At 46.7% G+C, this 26,687-nt stretch overlaps 2 protein-coding genes across 3 annotated transcripts in view; one reads left to right on the top strand and one right to left on the bottom strand.

The window, feature by feature from the left end:
* The window catches only part of LOC119445548 (uncharacterized), a 381,600-nt gene that overhangs the window by 54,978 nt on the left and 299,935 nt on the right, over positions 1 to 26,687 (bottom strand). The window lies entirely within an intron of this gene.
* Positions 18,564 to 26,041, top strand: LOC119445546 (uncharacterized). Its single transcript, XM_037709814.2, has 2 exons — positions 18,564 to 18,929; positions 24,717 to 26,041. The coding sequence occupies exons 1-2, from the start codon at positions 18,651 to 18,653 to the stop codon at positions 24,999 to 25,001; spliced, it is 564 nt and encodes a 187-aa protein (XP_037565742.1). The 5' UTR covers positions 18,564 to 18,650; the 3' UTR covers positions 25,002 to 26,041.

Below are 26,687 nucleotides of genomic sequence, written 5' to 3'. Positions count from 1 at the left end.
GACGCTAGCCCAAACGCGTTAGAAACGTGCAGTACTCTCTAGTAAGGGGGAGCGGCCACAGCGTCTTACGCAGCCATTTACACATGCCGGAACGTGCACCACGTTTGCCGACGCCATCACATGACTGCTGAGAGAGTATACCCCCGTATTCATAAACGCTCCTCGACTTGAACTTGACTTGCCACCGCTTTGGGCAGCGCGTTCGAAACGCATTGAAGGTAAGGCGGAGAGGCCACAGCGTCTTACACCAGCTTCTTACACGGGCCGTAACGCGCTAGCACAAACGCGTTAGAAACGCGCTAGAAACGCTGCCTTTCGTTAATGTTGGGTATTTATTGCCATCGTGGTGCGTGTGTCCATGTCCGCTTCGTGGTGTAGTGGGCTAACGCCGCGCGCTCGGAAGCGAGGGGTCCCTGGTTCGATTCCGCGCTACGGACACAACTTCGGAATTTTTTCTCATTTTTCTCAGACTGGTTACACACTACTACTATGACGACGGGGACGGAACGGGTGCCGCTATAAGGAGCTTCGCCCCTAAAAAAAAAAACGCGCGCCACGGTTTCCCTTCTTGTCTTTGAAGATGTGTGCACAGGCACTCAAGAGCCAATTCACCGCGAGAACAGGTTAGCCGCTAGGTATTGAGCGATTTCAAAATTAACTTTATTGCAATAAAAGCACTGCAGAGTGAATGCCCTGATATATTTTAGCTGTAGATAAAGGCTATGCAAATTGAAAATCAAGTTAAACATAATTGCCGGGCTTTTCATATCAGCTTCGTGTTCTGACTCAGGATCATCAAATCACGATATCGTGTCTCCATTGCTGCAATAAGACAACCGCCGTCTTCGCGGCAGTGACATTTTTCATTATCTTTCGCTAAACAACATTGCCCCCACGATATCTCGAATGCAGTTATAAAGTCAGGTCCCAGAAGGTGTGGCAATAACCCACGCCTCTTGTATATATTTTAGCAGGCGGCTCGCACTCGCGCAGCCTCGGTGGGTGGACATTTCCCGACCGGTGCCAGTAAAACACGTCGAGCCACAAAATTGCACACGCCAGAGACATATCGCTGTGTCACGTAGTCTACCTGGTTTAAACGTATTGTACCGTACCGTACTATCTTCAGCTTTTTGAGCGCACGTGAACACGGGAACGCATGCCCTTCAGTATTAGACAATCAGTTTTAGTTTCACGTACACAGAAACTATGCGCACGCAAACGTGACAGTTGTACGTGTGCTACGCGCCGCATGTATGGAGCACTTATAGTTTCGCGTACGCAACAGTCCGCGGATGGAGGCCTCAAAATGTTTAAATCGATGATTCCGCATGCCTACTGGTGCCATCGGTGGGCAGACATGAACGCTACTGCAGCCAAGTTCGTTCAAGACAAACTGAATTTGGAGCCAACGCGCGATTCTTGCACCTGGCGAGCTATGCATCCGTGCCAGCTTGTGCTGCGTTCTCTGTCTGGTAGGTCGCAGAGCCCGTCATGTTCGTGGGGTGAGATTTCTCGTGCGTACGTGAGACTCGAAGGCGCATTAGCATTTCGATCCCGCAAGAGCTTTACGCATGTAGCACTTCTGCGTACGTGAAACCAAAACTGTGCATTGTGGCGCAGCCTGGCGGCACTTCAGGTTTGTTGTGCGCATGTGCAGCGAGAGTAGCGCTCGTTCACGCGCATCACGTCATCGGAGCACTCGCATGACGTCTCGTGTGCTGGACGGCTCTATTGGAGACAAGGTCTTCTTTGGTGACCTTACATTGATTTGGAATTCGTGACGTCCCGGTATTTGGTCACTTTCGTCTCATCAAATTATTCAGTTTGAGCCCTTATAATGCTTTAAGACAATAAAAATGCTTCAGAATGAAGCTTAGAAAGAAAAGCACGCACAAAGTAAGCGTGCAGCTATGTATGAAGCGACAATAATGCTTAATTAGCTCAGAAATGTCGAAATGAAACCCACATGCGCCTGTTATAACTGCGTGAGCCTAAAACCGGAACCTGATGTATGGCTTTACACAACTACCAACATGGCGCGATCGCAAGGGTTAGTGCAGTCTAAACATCTGGGTTGATCATGAAAGTTGTGCTGAAAAAGAGGCCGAAACAAGAAGGTTAGGTAAAGCAAAGATTGAGTAAAGGGCTCTAGGTAAGAGTAGGATGGTGCCAGAGCAGAGTAATGTGGCGCAGGTGAAGTTAAGGTAACTCACCTGCGGTTAAACATTGAGGAAAGACAATGTCTTTAGGTGGAACGCCTCTCTTCCCTCTCGAATAACAAACATAGAAAAACATATAACAACAAACCACATGGTACACTAATACGCCCCAGAAGATCTTCACTTACTTCGATATCAAGGGCTGTTGAGTCGCCGTAGCTGTCCTTTAACTGAGGTCGGAGTTAGCTCATAAGCAGAACTGCGCAGGTGCAAGATCAAATGGTGTGTTCTCGTCCTTGGTGTCTGGGCCAGAAATGAAGGAGTATGATTTTTTGATCTCATTTCTGCCCGCGATTCTATTCATACCGCAATTAAAGCGAAAACTGGCTTCGTATTGCAACAGGGATCGTTTCCTTGATTTTGCTCAAGCTTGGCCAAATATGTTATGCAAGAATTACAGCCTTTAATAGCCTAACCTTACAATTGAGTCCTTTATTGTAGAGCTTCTAGGTGTGTAAAGGCACCCTCTTTTAGTTTGTGTTTGTTATCAATCTTTTTACCTTATTTTGTTTTTGTTGTCGTTATAGTACTTGGTGTAATTGTATTGATCTATCTGTATTGATCTATCTATATCCACTCCCGCTAGTGCCTCCTGATGGCCTGCAGTACTCTCTAAATAAAAAAATAGCTTTCGGCTACGTATTACCGCTGCTAGTGTTGAAGTTTTCGTTTTCCTTTGTTACAAGGAGGAAGCGGGGCTAAATGCTGAAAGGCTTGGGGGGGGGAGCTTCGCTCTATCGTACACTTCGGCATAACAGCTCATGAAAGAAGTTATCATGGTTAAGAGGATAAAAACATATAAATTGCAAAGGCACTCCAAGCATAGATAGAAATAAAACTGAGCGAGTTTGTAAGCGTTCATAGTGATTTCTGTGCAGAGCTCACAATTAGGAGGAAGGACGAAGAAGCAAATACACGCAGGACAGGTGCTGACTCGAAACTGAAATTTTATGCAGAAACATAAAGAAATCCACATATCATAAAACACATGACGAACCCCCGAAACGTTCCTGTCTCTTTGACACAATTCGTCCTTCGTTTTAATTGTGAGCGCTCCACAGAAATCACCATGCACTGCAAGTGTTACATAGAAGCAGCTAACGTGTAACATGCGGAAGCTAGCACAACCAACATTATTATCTACTCTGAAAAACATAAGTTTCAGGCACGTAATTATTGCTTTGCTTTCTTTTTAAACATGTTCCAAGACACGTCAAAATGGGTATGTGTAGAGACCTCAATAACAGTTGCAATTACTCAAAAGTTTAATTTTTGCTTACCATTAAGTACGAGCTTTATGGATATGTAGCATTTTTGGCCAAAATTAATATCTGTTCTTAGAAACGGTGCTCTTTAGAGTGTATAGATAAATGTTTGTAATATGTTGCACCAAGCTAACATAGTAGAAAGGATCAGCTTAAGTAAGCCATACCTGCTGAATAGCGGTGGTGTTGAAAAATGTTGTGGCCTGCCCTCGTAGCCATAGATATACCGCAAAGCCCTATTCTGAATGATTAGAACGTTCTGGTAATTAGTAGTACTGGTGGTCTCCTATACTAAAACACAATAGGTTGACTTAGGTAGACAAGAGCAAATTATATCTGCAGCCTTAACCATACGGCTACCAGATTGGCTACCTTATAGAGACAGCCAATTATTTTTTTTCCTAATGCAGAGGTAAATTAAATTTTTCTATGTGTGCATTCCCACATAGGTTTGACGGAACCAAACGCCAAGAAACTCGATAGAAGCAAGTTGGCGTACTTTGATGTCTCCGGAATTTATTACTAAAAGTAAAAACATAAAAAGTAATAATGGGCCTGAAAATAATCTAATTTTATTTACATAAATTGCCGGAGAGTTTATTGTGTTGCAGCCAGAATTGGCACCTTCTTAATTATTTACCATAGTTTGTGTTTCTATTAGAGGCCACGCTGTAAAGATTAAGTTTGTATCGTCAGCATACACAAATATGTCTAGGGAACATGCTATATTAGTAATGTTATTATTATGCATTAAATACAACAGCGCATCAGTATGGATCCCCGAAGAATAGTCGGTTAGAAGAGACATCATTCACCCTTGCACAAACAATAAACATCATTCACCCCATTACATAACAACTATGTCGTAGAGTTACTGCAACGCCGCCTATGTCGTAGTAATGCAGCTTGTCTAAGAGCATATCATGCTATATGCAGTCGAACGCCTCACAAAAATCTAGGCATAACCCAGGGGTCTATCATTTGTATTCAATAGAGCTGATGCCCTCACAGGCCATTCCGTCTTTTGCTTCGGTTCCCTCTGTCTTTCAAGATAGAAATAAACGTCATTTTTTAAACTTCGCTTCAATATTTTCAGCAATTTCATCCGTAGCGATTGCCCTGGATTTGTACTTATTAAACGCACACACTAAATTAAGAGCAAACTATCTGCCATTAAGCATACTGATTTCAGTGAAGCTTTTTGTTCTGCTTCCTTTTAGTTAGATTAGAAACTTTATGTAGACGTTAGCGCAGTCGATATGAATTTTCGCAAAGCGCTCAGTGATATAATAGGTTTCTGTAGCTTTTCATTTATTTCACCTTATTTCTATACTTCTTAAAACCATTTAACACAGTAGGGTCTCGACAACGGAATACGATAAATGGGAGCGCCGACTCGCCTGATAGCGAGCCAGCTGCTTTGTGGCTGAAATCATAAATGGCGCGGAAACTTGCTACAACAGCACCCACAGCTGCGGCGCGTGCAATGGGCCACGTACGCGCCCACGCGCGGACTGGTGTGCGGCGAGACAAAATGGCCTTTCTGGTTGTTGATTAATTCGCTTGTTCGAGTATTATGCTCGCTTATCCGATGTTTCCCGCGAGGGGCTGTGTGTGTGCGCGCGCTAGCAAGTTACGCTTGTGACCTACCCACCTTCGCGGGATATATGGTTGCTTTTACATGCGGGAAAGTTTACTGCTGCAAGTGCACGCTATTGTCACGATTGCACATGTTAAGTAATCTGATTTTGTACTTGGTATGTTTTTGTTTGTTCCTGGTCTACATATATTTTTAAATTGGTTGAGAAAACTAACTAAACTACCTCACGTTTGTGGGCATTCAGTATATCTTCGAAATAATCTGTTATAGAGCTCCTCTTACTCGTGCGTATATTCTTATCTTGTCTGTGCTTCTGAACTTCAATTTATGGCATGTTTCGGCTTGTGTCGTAGTTTGCGTCACCGACGTGCTATCGATCATACAAGTCCTGCGACCCAGTTAGCGTGTCCAGCTACAAGGAATGTTTACTACGCACTACACCATGTTATTCGGTGACTGGTGGCAGCGCTGCCCTAAATATAGCGAGAACACAACTCGGAGTCTAGGGAACATCAGCTAACGTTTCCTTTATACCGGGACTTTGCAAAAACAAATACAATTTTATTGAATTGATGGTCGCTAATTTAATAGGAGACTCGCATCCACGCAGAAGGCATTTTATTTTGTTTTCTACTTGAATTAGCTTAGCGCTCGCAGGCCCCCACAATCACAAGCCAATATACCACTGTTTCTCCACGAAAACAGCGCGCTGTTATTGCCTTTATCTCTGCTGGCCGAACTGCGACGTCGAACTTCCGCCACACAACCATTTTTCACTCTTTGAAGTAGGCAGATCATATCTCTACTGCTTGCAGTCACAATCGAAAATTGCGCCGCAATGACTATATCTCTTCAATCGGAGACAACAGCAAAAGCGTACCATCCTGCCACTTAATATATTTATGCCTGAAATGGTTTTCGACATGTTCGTTTCGAGGCTTGACCACCACACGGCGCGCACATTTGACAGCATTACTTAGGGAAGAGAGTGTCTTTTCGTTAAATTATGAGGTTTTAGGTGCCAAAACCACGATCTGATTATGAGGCATGCCGTAGTGGGGGACTCCGGAAATTTGGACCACCTGGCGTTCTTTAACGTGCACCTAAGCCTAAGTACACGGGTGTTTTCGCATTTCGCCCCCATCGATATGCGGCCGCCGTGGCCGGGATTCGATCCCGCGACCTCGTGCTCAGCAGCCTAACACGATAGCCACTGAGCAACCAGGCGGGTAGTGTCTTTGAAAGGCGATGAAGAAGAGATGAGGTGACTAGAGTTAGAGAGCACGCATTTTTTTTTTCGCAAGACAACAAAAATATTTGCTTCAAATTTTAAGATGCTAAGCATGAAAGTTAATATTAACGATTAGAATTCATTTATTATCTCATTCTTAAGTAAGAAAATCCCATTTAAGTATCCTTCATTTTTCTTCCTACTGCCGCCCTAATAATGGTCAATCCACCGTAGTGGGTTGTGCTATTTCGAAATATAGGCACCAAACCAAACCAAAAAGAGCACGGTTTGCTTTTTATGGCTGGGACATTACGTGGCCGCAACAAATGTTTGGAAGACAGGAGAGTCGGCGCTCCTGTGTGTCTGACTCCAACTGTCAACGAAAAGTTGTCGCAGTTTCACCTGAAAGGCGAAGCATCAATTGCGATAGCAAATTTGTAGAGAGCTATACGGAGTAATAATATTAGCTTTATCAGCTGTATAAACTTGGACATGGAGTAGCACCGGCAACACGCAGAACTGTTGTCGACGCCGTCGGCGTTTTGCCCGCGTTCGCTGAAAATGCGTGCGGCGTTGGTGACTGTTGCCGGAGCCTCTGATATAAATAGGCACTTGGTGCCGCAGCTAAACGTCGCCTCCCTTCCCTCCCCCTCCCCTCTCCCCCACGGCCTCTAGCGCGTCGGAAGAAGGCGCGTTTGCTCTACATATATGGTGATTGTAAAGGAGGAAAGAGACGCCTACTTCTGCAGCCCTTAAAGGAGCACGGCGCAGAACGCGTGTTTGTTCTCCGCCGTGCGTTCACTCCCCGTGAAAGCGCGCGTCCCTCGCGCCCTTTCACTCGCACATACAGCGTTCGGCGCGCGGCGACGATTTCATCTCCATTGACGTCATACGGAACCTCACGGCGACGGCGACGCCGACGGCAGAAATCTGCTTTTGAGTGTCCATATAATTGCTATCGCAATAAAATGTGGTAGATAGCAACGTTCTTAGACTACTTTGGTACATACTGCGAACTTTTTCATGTAAAGCCGGATTTTTGTACTTCCTGTTAAATGTTCTTTGATTTAGAGGGTGTTACGACTGACATTTAGCACAGTTGTGCCCCGCGGCTGTTTTCGACAAAGAATGCTGCACCGACAGACCAGCGGCAATGAAATACCAGTCATGCCCTTCGGTGCCTTGCAAGGTCGGGGAGCTGGCGACTTGACCAGCCTCACCTGAGACTAATGAGCATGCTATCTTGTTTCGTACCTTCGGCTTTCCGACATCTCAGAGCTGATGAGCGAGATGAATTCTGAGTCATCGGTCTCGTGCGTCATTAAACGACATCGTCGCTCTTTTCCGTCACGGTATGGACTATGACAGTCAAACAAAAGAGCTCACTTGAGACGACGACAATGCCGCCATTCGTGGAAACGCTATTTAGCGCGAAGGCCCATCTCTCTGTCAAGGTGAACTTCACTAAAAGCCCCATCATTCTTGCAAGGGGCCAACGGCAAGAATTTCCGTAGGAACGGATGAAAGTTGAGGTTCCCAAGTCGCCAAGCGGTTGCCCGTATGTGGGGGCGGTTGCGCAACCTTGGAGGCGTAATCCGGCGGAACAATGCAATATCAGGGGCGGAATTTTGCGAACGTTTTGGCGATTGTGATTAGACGATAACAAAAGTGAATTCCCCTACGAGAGAAAGGGGGAAAGGAAGGGCTTAAAAAGGGGAGCTTCGGCGCTGTGAGCGTGCTCGTTCTTGCTCGTACATTGAAAACTCTCCAAATGTAAATACTGTAAATAAACCCTTTTTTTGCATCTCTTCGACGTCGCGCCGGGCCTATTGATTGCTCGGCAAGTGGCACATCACCAGCCACGTGAACTCGTAATGACCGCTCGGACACGAGTCGCAACAACTCGTGGTTGACTGCTGTGAAATGGAACCGTCAGACAACGCCAAAGCCAACCAGGGAAAGCTTTATTATTGCCGTCCAAGAATTTTTCAAGAAATTTTGAATACGCCTGACCTACGTCCCGCATATTACATGTGCTCTGCCAATTTATATTCTAAAGGACGTACTTGAACGTTTTGAGAGTTTAATCACTTTTCTCCGGCGAACCATATTTAATAAATTACGTATAGCTTTCTCGTGCACTGTGGGGATTAAACAGATAATTCAAATATGATCACTCATGCCGCAAATCAGTAAGCCAGATTAGATACGAACACAATAATCCTTTGCGACACAATCTTAATTCTCAGACTGTAGCGGTATCACTGGTCATCGTAGTGGATAGGGTAATGTGGTTTGAAGGATTAAATGACGATGGTGACGCTGATGAATCCTCTAGTATTGTAGTCATCAGATAAAACATCTCAATTCATCTATCCGATAATTACAAATGGAAGAGAAATGCGCTTCAGAATTTCGAGCAATATTTCAACCAAAAATTAAGAAATATCGCTTCTTTGTAGACGGAGTCATGGTAGGAGGCCTGTAAATTGCCACAATGACTATATTACGCACTGGTGGTACAGTTCAGCATTCAACATTCAACCGAAGCTACTGCTGTCATTCTACAAGGGAGTAAATTGAACCAGGCACTAAGTTTGCGTCCGCGGTTAGCTTTCCTCACTCTTCCCAAACATATGCTCATGCCTTGTATTTAGTGCCAAAGTAAACTGACGTTTCACCATACGCTTCTCTCATGAACTTCTCATGCTTCGTTGGGCGGCCGTATAACAATGCAGCGTAGAAGTCGTCTGACGCCCGAAGTGAAAAAAAAAAATCAAAGCCTCTTTCTTAAAGAAAGATGGTTGAACGCGAAGCTTTCGCCCATGCAAACTGAATCAAAGTCAAAGTCAAAAGCGAACGACCGCGCAACTCAACCAAGAAATGCTGAGCGACCCGTTGCGACGCATATGTGATTTGATTGCTTGTTTAGGATTCTTTTTTTTTCAACGTTGAAGTTGAATGAAGACAAATTTCATTAAGTTGCATAGCCTTTATTTTAGATCATGAACCGTTGGTTACACTCACACTTTCACGGACAACTCTACACTTGCCCAGTATTACCTTGGGATCACTGTGGTCAGAGGCTCTGCCTTTGCCGATACATGGCATCGGCCTTACGGGCATGTTTGCGCTTACGTTCGCGCGCGGCAGCCACTTCCGCTGTGCGCTGCAGCCGCGACCTACCCATGGTGACGGCCGGGAAAGATTCGCGTGGTGGTGGTGGTGGTGGATTGTAGCAACAGGCGGGTTTAGCCTGGCGATCACGGCCGGCAATTGCTCCGCCTGAGCGTCTCTTACAATATCGCTGAATGGTTTCACCATATGTCCATCAAACCAGTCTCTCTTAAAAATTCCATAAGGAGACGTGAAGTTTCTGTGCGGGCTATAACTGATCCCTCGGGAAATACAAGGTGTTGCAGGCACGCATGCGGAAGGTCCTTTTTTTGGAGATTCTCCAGGAGAGCGTCCCTTTCAACTTGGAATTGCTGGCATGACCACAGAAAGTGTTCAATATCTCCTGTCTCGTCACATGCCGTACAGTTCGGAGAATTGATTCGTCCCGTCTTAAATAACCAGGCCGGTGTACTAGCAGATCCTGTCCTGATTCGATATAAAAGTGATGCTTCCTCTCGATGAAATCTCTTGGTTACGCAGGGCATATGTGGTGGAACCCAAAGCGACCCAAAGTGATTTCGAATGTCCGATTTTTTCACTTGATTACTCTTTGGAGCCTTGATTTTGGGAGGATGATAGAGCGCTGCGTATGCAAGCGCATCAGCTTTCTCGTTGCCAGTAATACCAATGTGGGAGGGAATGCACTGAAACTTTACCGTGAAGCCTTTGTTCTTGAGTTCTTTCACAAGGGCTAGTGATTTGCGTGGGAACTTGGTGGATGGCAGACCACGGTATAGCTGTTGTAACGCGGCCTTTGAGTCCGTAAGGACAACCACCTTCTGCGAAGGCAGAGACTTTAGTTTGCGCAGCGCAGAAGCTATTGCTACGCCTTCTACAACTGTCGACGAGGCCATACAGTCTAGACGGCCAGACCATGTATATCTCAAAGAGGGAATACAGAATGCAGCTGCACAGCGATCTTCGTCTACTTTGACAGAGCCATCTGTGTATACTTGTAGGTGGTTCGGGTAAGTCGTGTGCAAATGTTGTAGGACTAATGACTTGGCTTCTGCAGATGGAATGCAGCTCTTTGACTGCAATCGTGGTATACTTAAGTCGCATGTGATGTCCTCGAATGTCCAGGGCAGTTCTATCTTTTCCCTCTGTCTCGAGCAGCGCAATCCTAAGACGCGAAGTGTGTTCAGTGCTGCATAAAAATGTGACCGTGGCCTGTTACTTATACGTCTTAACAGGGCTATCCCGGGCGTAGACTCACTCAATCGTAGTAACTGGATCATGAGACTCTGGGAAGCCTGAAGTCGCAGAGGGCGTGACTCAGGTTCATAGAGCACTTTCTTGTTCGACGCTGGCTGAGGGACTCCAAGGCAAAGTCGAATACCTTTTCTGTGGATGGCTTCTAAGCGCTCGTATTGGCTATCTGAGGGTGACATCAGGGGTAGCTGGTACAGGATCCGACTGGTAACCAACCCTGTATGTAGCCGTAGCATCGATGTCGGGTGGTTGCCCCAGCGTATGCCAGCGACTCACTTGAGCACATGTAGCCTCTGTGACGATGACGCCACAACGTGGTGAACAGCGCGGCGCCAGATTAGCCTGTGGTCCAAGGTAACGCCAAGAAATCGGACGTTGGTGACTTGTCGAATGTGGTATCCGTCCATATTCAGCTTCAAGCGTGTAGATTTTCGTTTAACTCCAGGAAATAGTATGAATGATGATTTCTCTGCTGATAGTGATAGTCCAAGCGTTGCTAAGTGGCCTTGAATGGCATTTACTGCTCCCTGGAATATTCGTGCGAGGCGCCGATGCTGGTAGCCGGAGACCCATATGCAGATATCATCGGCATATATAGATATCTTCACTGGTGTTCGATGGTTTAGTACTCTTGGGAGGCTAGCCATGGCGATGTTAAACAATAAGGGAGATAAAACACTTCCCTGTGGCACGCCGCGAAATATACCTATTTCATCGCTCAAAGTGTTACCAAGACGGACTCTGATACGGCGATCATTGAGAAACGTATGTATGAAGTGCAAGAGATGACCCGTGACGCCTATAACTTGTAACTGGCTGATGATGGCTGTTGGAGACACGTAGTCGTAAGCCTTGGAAATATCCATAAAAACAGCAAGTGTCGACAGGCGGAGTCATGTAAATTGCCACAATGACTATATTACGCACTGGTGGTACAGTTCAGCATTCAACATTCAACCGGCGGAGTCATTAACATTATGAACATTACACCGCACTGTAATGTTCTATGTGGCTTAGCAGGTCTAGCACATTGTCTTGAGCACTTAGACGCTGGCGAAACCCAGTCATGCACGGCGGTAGTTTTCGACCCTGCTCGACAGACCAAGTGAGTCTTGTGCACACCATCTTCTCCATTAGCTTCGCTGCACAGGAGGTCAGCGATACCGGTCTGTATGAGTCCAGAGCTGCAGGATTCTTTCCAGGCTTCAGAAACGGTACCACCCATGCTACCTTCCATAAATGTGGGATATCCCCTCTAGCCCACACTTTGTTAAAAAATGCCAGTAAGTCACGTCGTTGCTCAATAGGTAGGTTCGTCAGCATCTGATTACTTATGCGGTCAGGTCCCACCGCACAGCGACGTCGGAGGCTGCTCATAGCTAGCTCCATCTCTCTCAGTGTAAAAGGAACATCCATCGGAGACGACGATAGCGGTGGAGGCGGGTTGGTTGTGCCGGCTGACCTTCCAGAAGAGTATACTTGAGCAAAGGCATTCGCAAGACAATCGAGCGTCTTGCCTAACTTCAATGCTAGGGCTTCAAATGGCTTGTTTGGTCGAAAGTTTCCAGCAAGGTTATTAACGACCCACCATATCCTTGGAACTGGCGTGAAGACCGATAGGCTTGCACAAAATGCTGCCCATTGATCTCTTCTTAGTTTCTTCGTGTAACGTCGAATCACCGCGTTAATTCTGTTGTATACTGTCTTCATTGGTGGGTCGCCCTTCGTCCTCATCAGCCTCCGTTCCGCTCTTCTACGAGCAGCGCATAGAGTTTTTAGCTTTAGATCCGGAGCGGGAAAGTGGTCGGGTAGCTTCAGCTCAGCGGTAGCTAATCTCTTGCTACGTATTATGTCCGCGAACAGGTCTCCAGATGATTCACTTAGGCCGTCCCTGTATGTATCCCAATGCGTCACAGGACAGGATTTTCGGCCGTTGGTTGTATATCCAGCAATGTTGACGAAGACAGGAAAATGGTCACTACCCATTCTATCTTTACTCGTCGTTGACGATGCGAGGATGTCTGCTGAGTATAATGTCAAGTCAATGACACTGTAAGAGGCCGGTGGTCGAAAAAACGTTGGTTGTTTGTCATTCACCACGCAGAGTTCCTCAGTGTCTAAGGCACTCACAATTTGCTTCCCACATGCATCAGTAACCTTGTCGCCCCAAAGAGTATGGTGTGCGTTAAAGTCCCCACATATAATCCTCGGAGCCGGGCAGCGGCTGCAGAGGTGTCTTATGATCTCTCCCATCGAGACCTTCTGGCGAGAGCTCACATACACGGATGCCACGCTGAGGCTTCGGTTTCCCAGCCGCACTTGTACAGCAGTGACCTCCAAAGCACTGCTGCAAAGGTCTTGAACTGGGAGAACGTAATGCGGTATTTCACGTCTCACATATAGCGTGGCGCTTCCATTCGGAAATGTCGGAATACTTTGGTTTCCATGTGCGACGTAACCAGCAATTGATCTGGAACTTGGAAGACCAGCCTCGGACAGGGCCAATATTGGCACAGGCATGTTGCGTAAGAAAAGCGACAGTTCAGGTAAATGGCACGCAAGACCCGCACAGTTCCATTGCATAATAAGTGGCACCTTTGGGCGAGACGGTGAACATTGTGTCCTGACCACATCCATATTGTTTGGTCTTTAAGAAGAGGCAGAGCTTAGAATCACTGACTCGAGAGCCAGGACTACTTCGAGCATGTCCTTCATCGAGCTCGCTGGCATCTTCTCTATGTGTGATCGCAGGGCCTTGAAGAGAGCACGTAGCACCTGTTGGCAGTCCTCCTGTGGTGTTTTTTCAACGCAACGCGATTGGGGTCGCTGCAGTGCAGACACATAGCTGCGCTGTTCCGGTTGTTCAGCAGTCTTCTCTTCTATGGGGTCTCTGTTCACTGATTTGACTGCTTTAGCCGGTCCGCTGCGCAATGGCACCACTGTGTTCTGGGTTCCTGAAGGAGGCTTCAGGCTTGGGAAATCAGTTTCACTCCATTTGATGTCATCTGACTCTCTGCGACTCTCCGTCTTTTTCTTCGTCTTATTCTTCTCATCCTTTGCTGTTGGCCCCAAGATAAACGTTTTCTTTCGCTTTATTGCCGCTGCCCGCGTAGGACACTTGCTATAACTAGCTGGATGACCACCACTACAGTTTGCACAACGAACGTTCTCCCTGCACGTGCATGTTCTCCACATCTCTTACACCGCTGATCACCACGGCAGTACTTGGCCACATGTCCATAGCGCTGACACTTGAAGCACCGCGGTGGTGTCTCAACGTAGTCAATGGTCTCGTGTCTTGTGAAGCCCAAGTTGATCTTCTCTGGGCGGTCTGTGTTCGGAGCGAACGTTAGAACCACGGTGCTGGTTCGCCTGGACTCCCATTCGGATTCGGAAGTTTGGACGCGTCACGTGACTCTCCTTGCATGATAAACACCTTGTGGTTTTAGGTAGTTCAACAGTTCCTCGTCAGTGTACCATTTAGGCACTCCTCTAATAATACAAGTGTTTTGTAGGTACGAATTTGGCACTCGTGCTGAGATTGCAGTCCCTGAGATTGACTTGCAACTGAGAAGGGCGTTCACATATTCTTCTGTCTGTACATCTAGGAGTAGCACCCCTTGAGCAGTAAATCGGCTCCTAACTGGCGATGCGCCAAGAATTTCTTCAATTTCCGTAGACAGAGCAATGGGATTCACCTTTTTCAGGTCGGCTCCTTCTGTGACAGGTGTAATAATCACTGGGGTTCCGACGGTCCTCTCCTTGTGGTGACGCACAAGCCTGAAGCCTTCATCGTCCAGATCTGTGATGTCAGCTATGTCACTGTCATCAATAAGCGTAGACTCGTCGTCTGTTTCTGTAGCTTTATATCTCTTACATTCACGGTTGCTCTCAGGGTCACTTGGTTGCCTCTGTCCCGGTGTCAGGTCAGGCGTAGTCATGGCGGAGCTCCCGTTGCTACCAGATCGGGCTCTTCTGCAGGGTCCTATCGAAGCGGCGGGAGGTGAAGGCGCCCCCGGCCTCCGGTAGGGAAGGTATCTTGGCGAGTCGTCCGACGTCTTCGACAATTCTGGTTGACGAAACGTCGAAAAAATCAAAAACACTCGGGAGCAAGACAGCAGTGCAACTGTGTCCAAGATTCGCGTGACGCGCGTAATGCTATGCAGATATATACAGTTCGTGTGGGTAGTGTGGCGTTGCCGTTCCCATTGTCCCTATCGGTACAACTACGAATGTAAACTGTGGTGTTCTACGATACTTATGTCGTGCGCCGTTCTTGTATTGTGAGCGCAGATGCGCAGATAGTTCCATGTGTAAGTTGGGTTTTCCTGCAGTGTGTTTTCGGCACTCACGGGCGAATCAGTGAGGCATAGAAAGCTTTGCTTTAATTATTCTCTTACACTGTACGCACTGAGCAAATGCAACACTTTTCGGTGCCGCCATAGAATGCGCTGATAGTGCTCAATGTACGTGCTTCCATGTTCATGCTCAGAAAGCTCAAGATAGTACAGAGTTCACGCGGTTTGTAATCAATGTTCCGTTGACCACGACGGTAGTAATTCGCGCGCAAAAAAATGAATTTGATATTGCACTATTCCTTAGGGTAAAGCGTCAAGAAGCGCAGGACTTGGAAAAACAAACACCGGCTCCCGTGTTAGTCTCCTTTTCATAGAGAAAGAAATTCAACAAGAGGGGACAGGCGGCAAAAACTGGCATCAGGAAACACGTTAGCAGCGAACGTTAGCTGCCCCGAGCATCGAAAAAAGGAAAGTGAAATTAAGTCCACAGACATTGATTGATTTTTTTTAATTCTTTGTCGCGAAAACTTAAATGTTTTGCGTATAAATGAACCTAAACTTTGCGACCTATTTTTCTTGCCTTACCTAGCGACAGGTCAATGACGTGCCAGATGCATGCGTCAGCCGCCAGACACTCCCCCAGGCGAGTGAGGGCGGCTGCCCGCGCGTTTGCGCGTTCGCCCGCGGTGACCCGTCTGTCTCCCTTTTTTAAAGACGATGGTCTTTCTTGGGGAACTTAAACGCTGAAAATTTGGTCTGTCTGTCTGTCTGTCTGTCACCCGATTCACCCACCCGGCCAAAGTTGGACCACTTGCTTACCGCCCACACTACTTAAACTGGTACGGCTGTTCATACTTGTGAACGTTATCGATCACAAAGTAAATATTACGCATATCTGAGGCGCAACATCACTAGGTAAGTATTAGGAGGTGTGTTCCTTTAATAGAAAATACATAGATACGTAACTCTAAAGACCCTAGTTTCTTAAGCTGCGCTGAAAATGCCATGCTATGCGCGCCGACGAGCGACGTTCCCCGACTGCGCGCCGACGAGCGCCCTCTGCCATGGAGGAAGGAAACCCTCTGCACAAGCTCATGTTTCCCGATGTATTGCCAGATGGCGTCCATGTCTCACGCAGCGCCTCCTCAATTTTATCAATGCCAGCCAGATGCGGCCGATTCAACATAAAGGAAGCGCTGTCTGCGGCAGGGCAAAACAAATGGCCGCTTGACGAAATAATGCGGTAAAATGAAATCTGTTCAAACAAACCTTCATGCCAGGACGGAAATGGTACGAGAACAGCATCACGGGTGGCCGCGGATCAGACCAGCACTCATGTAGTACGGCCGGCAGAAGACTATCGTCTTTCGACGACATTTACAGCGAAGCACGCAGATACGCGGCAAATTTTTTTTTTCTAACGTAGCCTGGTTACTTGGGCTCCCCGCGTATTCTTGCGTTGCTGGGACCAGAAACACTGCACTGTTGGACTACGGCAAGGTGAGAAATTTTGTTTCACAGCCTACGACGCAATTAGGCTTACAGCACGGGACCGAGACTTAATACGCAATTAGCGAAAAACAGCTCGGCCGTCCTGGCGCTGTTAATTTGAGCTAATGAATCATGCTGGGACATGTTTCGGACGCTTCCTAGGGGATTATTGCAACTTATTTCGGTTCTGTTGAGGCAGATTGGCCGCACAGGGTGCTGTGACGCAGTTAGCGAAAACCAACTCGGCCGTGGTGCGTAGTCTAGTGCATCTTGGTAGGAGAAGTTTGTGCCGCTTTCTCTGACGCCAGACATTGCTGAAAAGTAATTTCGTTACTTCCTGGGGTACTTTTCAGGCACGCTGGCCGCACAGCGCGCTGTGACGCAGTTAGTGATAAGCAGCTCGGCCGTGGTGATAAAGTTACTTTTGCGTGTAATGAATCTTACAGAGGGACAAGTTCGTGACGTTTTTTGTGGCACCGCAACAACACATACCTTCTTTCGGTACTCACGCCTGTTGAAAACGCGATGGGCGATTGCCAAGAGTCATAACATAGGAGTGTGCTGCTGGCGCCGGCAGAACGCGCGAAAGATAACGCCGAGGAACATATCAGAAACTTGCAATTCGAAAATTCCGTCTTCTAAAGGACTGAAAAAGGCATTGCACCCACGCATTTGTCTTGAGTGCCTGTTGCGTCCGTCTCTGTGTATGTAGTGTACCGTCGCGTCGCCCGAGGCCAAGTTTTGGAAACGCGAAGGCGCCCGTGTATTTGTGCTGCTAAAGTGCAGGAAATAATGCCCGGAATTGTGGGAATGCCTGGAAATCAGGTGTTTTCCTATTTTATGGTATAGTTTGGGGTGAGCCGGGTATGTTCTACGCCATGTATGTAAAAGCGAATTGCTTTTGCTTGTAATGCCGCCCATTCACCGCTTTCGCACGTTTCGCCTTTACAAGCACTATTCCTATATCTAAATACCAAATGACACATGCTTGTAACATGCTGTTACTTGCTTGTAAATGTAACATGCTTGTAATTTACTTTTTTTTCAGCTTACAATTACATGCTTGTAATTTACTCCACCGGACGGCAGATGCCGTCCGGTGGAGCTTCATACGGGAACTACGGCTTACCTTGGGTCGCAACGTTGGTTGAATGCACAAAAAGCGCGGAACGAGTATATAGAGCAAAATAAATATTTCCTAGTTTCACAGGGAGTCTTCCGTCTACTTTGTGAAATTACACGTGGCACAGATTCGATGGGACTTGAAAAGATCGTATGCAATCATTTTTACCAAACAATAAACCAATTCCGCACGAAGACCGTGCGCGTTCGGGCAAAAAAAGAAAAAAAAGCGCAGCCGGCGTGCTAGCTAGCGTTGAAAATGCGCGCGCCCAAAACCGAAAACGGAAGTGATTGATGCCGCCCGCTCGGCGCGCTGCCGTCAATTCAGCCGTTGGGCTCTATGGGAGTGTCCGCTCTTATTGAATTCCTTTCTATATGTCCTTTTATTCACCATTAGTATGTTGACGCTTTGTTCTGAAGATGAATTTATGCGAATTCGTCTTGGTTTCAGTTTTACGGCATTCCCGTTCTTTGCGCTTTTTCGGCACAATCAGGGCTTCATGCTCGATTCCTCAGCAATATATTTCGCTCAATTTCAGGAATGCGACTTGGGCACCGTAGGTAAAACATTGTGATTTCATTCGACGCTTTGTAATCACAGATGCTAGAGAGAGAGAGATGTATTTATTATAGGGGAAAGCAGAAAACTCGAGCTAAGCTAGTGTGCTCTAGCCTTCTATACAGCGTTGAAATAAGAGGAAATACAACAAAAAAGTGGGAGAGAGGGGCGCATATGATAGCACCACTGCCACGCTTATGATAGCACCACTACCACGTCGAGACAGCGCAGTTTCTGATAGTAGCCCCACTGCTGTGTTATCTAGAAAGACCGCACCTCTTTGCCAGCCGAGCAGCCGTTTATTTTGTGCAGCGCACGTGTTTTTAGAACTCGGTGCAATGTTCGCCGTCGCTTCTGCAGCATAAAACCATCCGGGCTTCTCGGTTGCATCTGTCTGCAGGTAGGTGCCAGCTGCGCTACAGAGCGGTCACTGAGCTACTGCGGGGACGACGAAGAAGGCCACGAAGACAGGCATGTCGGGTTTTGTGTATTCGGACTGGTGCGAAGTCTACCTCTGCAGTGCGCCACTTCAGCAGGGGAACTCGATGAATGGCGCTGTCAACGCCCTCTCGCTGTTTGCCTCTTCATCGCGGTCGGTGTGCGGAAACACGTGGGAGAAACACTGGCTGCTGGTGTTTGACTACGGCGAAGAGGAGGTGCTCATCTGCGACGCCGACATGGACCATTTGGGAGAGCTCACGGGACGGACCTCGTGGAAGAAGAGGGCCGTGCTACAAAACTACGAACACAAGGTAAATGTGAGCGGCTAGGATAGTTGAGCTAGAAACCTACAAAATTTTATTGCAGAACTGTCTCTCTGTAATATGAGGTCCATATTGATAGTTGCTTGCTTATTAGCAGGAATACATTTTTTGCTTAGTCAGCAATGAAACGGAACTCTTAATAATAGATCAGCGTTAACCAAGATTTTGAAACTAAAGTTTGGCATTAGAAGCATGGTGCAAGACCAATCACTTCCATAGTTACGGATTCTCCTAGCGCTCAGAATAAGCCAAGTTGCATCGTTGTTTGGATTCGCCATTTGATAAATGATGCAATCATGATTCCGACTGTTTTTGGATATTTACCAGTTCTGTGAATCTTCCGCTTTCACAAGCCTTAAAGGGTCCTTGATATACAGTGGACGAATGTCGTAGATGCATTGGGTACAGCTACAGTAAAACATTCGCGCCAATTTGAGATGCGTCTCAGATTAAGAGAGCTACGGACGATTACAAGTTACCCCCCTCCCTAGCCATGTTTTTCCCCTCAGCTCGTTCGCCGAGTGGTCGGGGCTAAGCTCTGCCTTCGTTGGCTCTGTGTCATGATGTAACATCACGTTGTCTACTACCAGTCGTCTTAGAGACAGCGCGCGAAGCTTGTCCAACCTCTCCGCTAGGCGTCTGGCCATCAATCCTCAGTGAGGGCTATCCAAGCAACGTGCGTAGCGAGCGTTCTGTCGCATCATGGAGTGTGTCCGCTATTCCGGTAACCGCAGGTGAGCTGGGCGTTTTGACTGATGGGCGGAGACGTAAACTACAGCCCCTGCATACTACTGTCGCTATGATGAAGGGGCTGCAGAGTAAACGTGAGCGGCCCGCACGGTGTAGCCACCGGGTGGCGCAGAGCTTAACCACCCAAACACAGAGCTACAATTACTGTAACCAAGTGTTAAACACTTCAAACGTTTCAAAAGACAGCGTGATCACGATTACGCTCCTGTGAAAAATTTACACCAGCAGCAAAGTGGGATACCCTTCGTTAATGCTATATTAAGTATGTGTTTGTCTGGTTGAGCTCTGTGCTATCAGGTGGCTGCACCGTGCAGGTCGTTCAAGTTCGCGCCTCCGCTCATCCGGTAAAATGGTCACTCCACTTGCGCTTGGATTTACCCGAATACCGGACACGCTAAACGTCTCTATTGTGACAGTAATCCTCCGGCGTGCAGTGACGGCCGCAAACGCGTAGATCCTGGTGCCGATAGGATCCCGGCAGTAGAGCACTGCACGGGCCGATTTTTTCGGCCCGGCCCGTTTTTACGTTGGGCTGCCCTCCCAATCCCGACAAAAAGTTTTAAGGCGCGACCCGGGCCCGGCTCGGGCCCGGAAATAATCTACGTTACCCGGCCCTGCCCGCCACCCCATTACCTTAGGCCCGAGCCCGGCCCAGCCCGGCTCGAAACCGGCCCGAACCCGGCCCGAGACCGAAAAAGACCACCCAGCGGCATTAAAAAATAAAATAAAGAAAAGAATGAAAGGAATTTATTCGTAAGGCATAAATACATGTCATATGCAATTATGAACACCATTTGAGCTTTCTGAAGGCAAATACCAGCGCGCGAAGTAGTACGAATGACCCTGCCGAGCAGTATCGCCAGCAGTTTCCAACGGCTGCGACTTTGATGCGGCCCAATCCACTTATATCGCAGCGCCGCCACACTATTTTCCATGTCGGGCGCCTCACTGCAGAACATGGATCGAGTGGGACGAGCGGCCCTTGCCGCTCGTCCCACTCAACCGTATTCTATTACACTATAGCCGAAGCGCAGCCACGACCGGTCGTGAGCGCAGCGCATGGATGGAGTTACAGTGTACTGTAATGGAGTCAATGGAGAAAGAAAGCTTCTCGTTCCTCCATGGTGCAGCGTAATTCACTGCGGCTAGGCGACCGGTTGAGAACATGCGCATAATCATACATGGATGTAGTGCCATACTTCAGCTGCGTGACGAATTATCTTATCTAACCAGTCATCGTTTTACCAATTCGCTTTTGAAGAATGAGCAAGTCGCGAACGCGCTTACACCACGCTGAAAGCATTAAATACATTGACTTTGGTAAGGAATACAATGGCATCCTTTGGGTTGAGGTGACTTCGGTCTTTCTGGACTTTTACATTCTGTTCAAACAGCGCAAAATACGGCGGAAAAAGAAAAGGGAAGTACACAGGGAGTAGCACTGCTAGCTTCCCGCTGCGCCGGGGCAACAGCTTTTTCATAGTTGAGACGCGCGAGGATAACTCGCTGCACGTTACGTGCACACCCCCAGATATTCCGAGCCCGGCCCGGGCCCGCGTAAAAATTCCCGGCCCGGGTCAGAAAGAACATTCCGTGCCCGATCCCGGCTCGAGCCCGTGAAAAAACTGCCCTACCCGGCCCGACCCGGCCCACGGGCCGGGCCGGGCCCGGGCCCGTGCAGTGCTCTAGCCGGCAGTCCGATGCGCTGCAGCCACTCCGCTCGCATGTTGCCTTACATGTCGCAGCTTGGTACGCCATGGATCGCTAGATTTACAGCCCACAACGTAACAAAGGGCTATCCATGGTGCTCGCGAAAAGAAAGCTCGAGACCATCACTGACCGCGCCGCTCGCGTCGACACGGAGAATGCTGTAACGCAAGCAGGCGACACTTGCTTGTGTGCCGGAAGTGCTCGGGTGTAGTGATAAATTGTCGTTGTGTATTCTCTTTAACCTATTGTGCAACATTCCTACTATTACGAACAACAATTTTCACGATAAAGTTGGAAAAAATTACCGATGACGACCTGGGTAGCCAATCGGATAGCCCGCTGAACTGCCGTCAATTGGACTAACCATGTCAATTAGGAATGGGCGCCTGAGAGCGCAGGGGAGCAGCACCGCTGCGATCGATAGCGATGCACATTTTTGAAACCTTATAATAAATTACATGCTTTACCAGGAGCACTCAAATGCGTCACTCAACGAACAGAAGTACCTGCCCTAACGAGTCAGTACGTCTGTACAAAATGGTCAAAATGGTCAAAATTTTGCTTCTCCATTACCTTCTGTAGGCAGAAGTATGCCTACAGAAGGTGCGGTACCCATTTCTGAAACGGAGGTGGTCTGCAGATAGAGCTACAATACGATCGAAAGAAAAACAGCCTTACTAAACTGTTCCAGATTCGACTTCATGCCAGAATACAAACCCGTACTGCACGAAATGATAACGTGTATTTGTCAGGGCGTACATGTGATGAGTTGTTAATTACCAAGAATAAAATTCTTTTGCGCAATAAGCAATGAACACGGATCGTGAAAATATTAACAATTATCGTCCCATCTGTATATTGCCATTCTTTAGCAAGGTTATTGAAAAACTTATCTATACCCGGCTTCATGAACTACCTAAATAAGTTTAGGCTTATCAGTCCTCTCCAGTTTGGGTTCAGACATGGCTACTCAACCGAGTTAGCGCTAGTTCACTTAACTGACAAAATCAAGCAAGCCATTGACCGCGGACTAATTGTAGGGGCTATATTTATTGATCTTACTAAGGGGTTTGACACACTAAATCATTGCATCTTGTTAAATAAACTAGAGCAATTCGGCATTACTTGTCCACCTCTCGAACTGATCCGTTGCTACTTGTGTAATCGTTCCATAGTTGTCTGTATAAATGATCATTACTCTACCAATAAATTAATTACCAGTGGTGTTCCTCAGGGTTCCATTATAGGTCCGTTGCTTTTCTTATTATTCATAAATGACTGACTTACCTAATGTACTGACCGATTCAGACTGCCTATTATATGCCGACGACACTGCATTATACTCATCTCAGCACACACTAAGCGCTCTGCAAGCCACACTTAATACTGACCTCTCCAATGTCCACACATGGTGTACCTTAAACTGTGTATAAATCCAGTTAAGACAACGTTTGTCCTCTTCCATAGTCCACCAAAAGTATTAGTAAATTCCATAATAATTTCTTTGAATAACTATGTACTACCGATTTCTGAAAAAGTGAGATTTCTTGGTGGGGGGTTACCCTTCGCAAACACCTAAAATATCACTGCCATGTCAGTTCATTACTGCACAAAGTGTCATTTGGTATTCATGTCCTCATCAAAGCACGTGCATACTTTGCACCACATATTCTTACTTCGTTATATCGTGTATATATAGGTAGCCATTTAACATACTGTTTGTCTACATGGGCAAACACATATCGCACTCACCTCAAGCCTTTAGAACGCCTCCAAAACCAAGCATTGAAGCTCATGACATTTACACCACTGCGATGCCATTCCCTGCCTCTTTACCAACTTCTTCGTATTCTACCCCTTCGGTATTTATTTCAATATAAGTTATCGCTTCTCATGTTTCGCTTCATTCATCCTGACATACCTACGGACGTCCTGTCTTTGTGTCACATTGTTAATTCATACAGCACAAGGTTTTCTGAACAGAATAACCTCCTCTTACCGAAAATAAAATCAAATTATGGAAAGTTTACCCTGAGATTCGCTGGTATAAGTGTTTGTAATGCAATTACTGCTGACAAAGAAAATAAAAATAAAATTGTTAGAAGAGCTGCTTTCTCTGTGATTTTTTCTTTTTTTTCTTGCCTCTTTTCTTGCCGATTTTCCTTTTCGTCATTGTCTTTTCTGCGGACGTGTTTTCTAGTATTTGTGTGGGAATTTCTACTACGTATGACTTCCTTCACTCTTATTGTTCATATTGATTTAAAATAAATACGATCGTGTTCTATAGCTTTAAATTCGCAAGTTAAACTATTTCATAATCTGTTTTTTTACGCCTTTGTTAGCTTACAGTAAAATAACCTTTTTATGATGTTTACTTTTATACTATTTTCTTGTTATTTTGTTTTTATATAACTTTGATTTGTGTAAAGTTGTTATCGCTTGTTGGATGCATCTTGCTGCTGTTTATGTGATTATATCGTATGCATTGTAAAACAGGAGGTCCCCCAGACAGTTCTACTTTGGGACCTCCTAATGTACTACCTAAGATGTACGCTTTCTTTGCTCTTGCGCTACAAATAAATGAACTTCAAACTTCAAACTTATTACAACGTGACTAATTACCAAAAATATTAAGCAAAAATTCGACATGGGAGGCATTGTGCAAGTGAAATCAGCTCTATAGTTTCGGATGCTCCTACCGTTTAAAGTTTTGCACATGGCATTCTTATATTTCTATTGCGCGATACTGTATAGCAGAGCAACATGACAAAAAGTGCTTTTAATGCGTAAGCATTCCTATGCGACTGACCCAGGAAATCTGTCTGTCGTTCTGTCTGGCCGTCCGTAACGCGTACCACGATGCACTCCATAAAGAAAAAAAATTCCGAATAAAAAAATATAAAAAGAACGTCTTTTTAATATATAAACATAAATGAAATTGTTCGACGGCAGGATTCGATCAGAGGACCCCTAGCACAACAGGTGGATTCCCTAGCCATTAGCCCACGGGCGCATACATCGGTAAATGTAACAGAACATCCTTAAGCATTTCCGGCGTGTAAACCAGTGCATTGAACGCTTAACCGCTTTTATCAACACTCCCCAAGATTATTCGCCGTTATCAATAATTACACATACAAATACTGATTTCTTTAGTTATATGTTTTCTAAGAACATTACTCACAATTACTGTACGATTTCTCTTTGCGTCAGAATTACCCCCGGCGGTTTTCGTCCCCTAAAATGGGGTGTGACACAAGAAAAAGAAAAAAAAACTTCGTAACAATAGATCGCGTGAACTTCTTTCTTTTGCAGAAGTACCTTGCAAAGCGGCGTATTCCAAGAGCACGCATAGAGCAGTACATGAGGAAGATGTGCGACTACGGCCCATACCATCTCACGGACAACAACTGCCAGAAGTGGGCCCAAGATCTTCTGCGCGAACTGGACATCGAGTTTCCCGCCGACGAGCTCGACGCCCGCACAGTAGTCAACAACTACATACAACCAGCGGCCATTGCAGGTGTCGCGGTCTTGGGCGCCGGCCTGCTCGGTGCGCTCATCTTCGGTGGTAGTGCCCGTAGGAACAGACGGGAGTAGACGGAACACCGCACAACGTCAATGATCTTTAAAAGAGGTGTATCAGGAGTTCGACATCTCAAATTTTCGACCGCACGCCCTTGTGTGAATGTTGCAGCTTGTTCGTGAGAGACCGCTCGACAACGACGCGGCGACTTGGATGTCAACTTGTCTGCCTCAAAGATTGGAGTGTGCTGCACGTTGAAATTTCTCTAGTCACCTGAGACTGACCTATTCTGAAATATGTACCTATGTGCCGGTGTGTCTTCTTTTGTCACCTAAAGTCACAGAACTTCTATTTAGAAACTCCGACTCAACTCTCCGTGCTGCCTGCCTCGTATCAGAACGGCGTTAACAGGTTTCTTGAGGTATTGCGTGATGATTCCCGCAGCACCTGAAGCGAATAAAATACCTGTTTAGAACACCCACACGCACGTTATAGTGTGCTGTTATTGCGATTAGTGAATATCGCACTCCACTCATAGGCAGAGCTTCGTGGATTTGCAGGGTTTCCTTTCAGACGCATTTAGTATAGAAATTTGGTGAGCATTACTGCTGTTAAATAAATGTGAATGCTACATGCAGGTGGAATAAATACTTTTCGTACCTCGCGCAATATTTTGCGAGCGTTAAGTATGCGGTAAAGTGGTAACTTTTGCTCGACATGCACGAGGGCGAATCAGAAAGTATTTGCCCCTATTTTTTTAGCCAAATTACGACGTAAATGCGGAGTCAACATATCCATCCCCAGCGGTGGACATTTCTTGGACCGGCTTGGCCTTAGCTGCCGGTAGCTGCCGTCATGGCGCTGCTGTCAGTTGTTGAAGATAGCGGTTGTGCTTCACACGCCCTAGGCGTACGAGTAACGAAGTATGATTCGTTTTCTACTGAGCAAGGGACAAACGCCCATAGAAATCCATAGGGAAATACAACCTACGTATGGGGAAAGGCGGCTCGCTTTGAGAAGCGTCAGGTGGTGGTGTTGTGAGTTCAGCGATTGGACAAATGTCTGAACCGGTGTGGGGACTAGGTGGGAAAATAGTCTAAAGTACGTAGAATAGTACGTATAATGCCTGTGTACCTGCGTGTACTGTTACCTGTGTGTACCTTATTTTGGTTAATAAATAGGGGAAAAGGCTTTCTGATTCGCCCTGGCAATTATAGCTTCACCTTGTCACCGAGATTCAAGCTTTAGTGCCGTTGCCGTGATTTGTAAGTGCCCCAGGCGGGCTTCGGAATACATTCTTCGGAATGTACGCTCCGGTTTACAGTCCCAAAGCCAAGATATAAAAAAGTAGCAGTTTCGTCTGAAAGGCGAAGCTTCAATTCCGATGTCAAATTAGTAGAGAGCTATACGGAGTAAGAATAACAGTTTTATCGGCTGCATAAACTTGGACGCAGTCGCTTACTAACTGAATTAACAAGCATGGCGTCAGCGCGCACAGGCAAACATGAATAGATCACTCTCGACGACCGCAGACAACCGAGCGAAGGTTCGTGCGATCGTGAAGCCTCGCACGTAGGCTGCGGGCGCGCTCCAATACTTTCGACACCAGGTGCCACCTCTCGGCGTGGAGTGCTGGAATCGGTGGACTAGCGTGCGTTTATTTGTGCGTGGCGCTTGTTTGCGTCGTTGCTACTCATGGTTTGAGTGAGTAGCAACGATGTACAAAAGTTACTCGTCAGGGCGGGATTGTGCCGTCGTCG

The sequence above is a fragment of the Dermacentor silvarum genome, chromosome 3, assembly GCF_013339745.2.
Source record: "Dermacentor silvarum isolate Dsil-2018 chromosome 3, BIME_Dsil_1.4, whole genome shotgun sequence".
In the NCBI taxonomy this organism is placed as follows: Eukaryota; Metazoa; Arthropoda; class Arachnida; order Ixodida; family Ixodidae; genus Dermacentor; species Dermacentor silvarum.
This window is presented reverse-complemented; position numbering and strand designations above follow the sequence as displayed.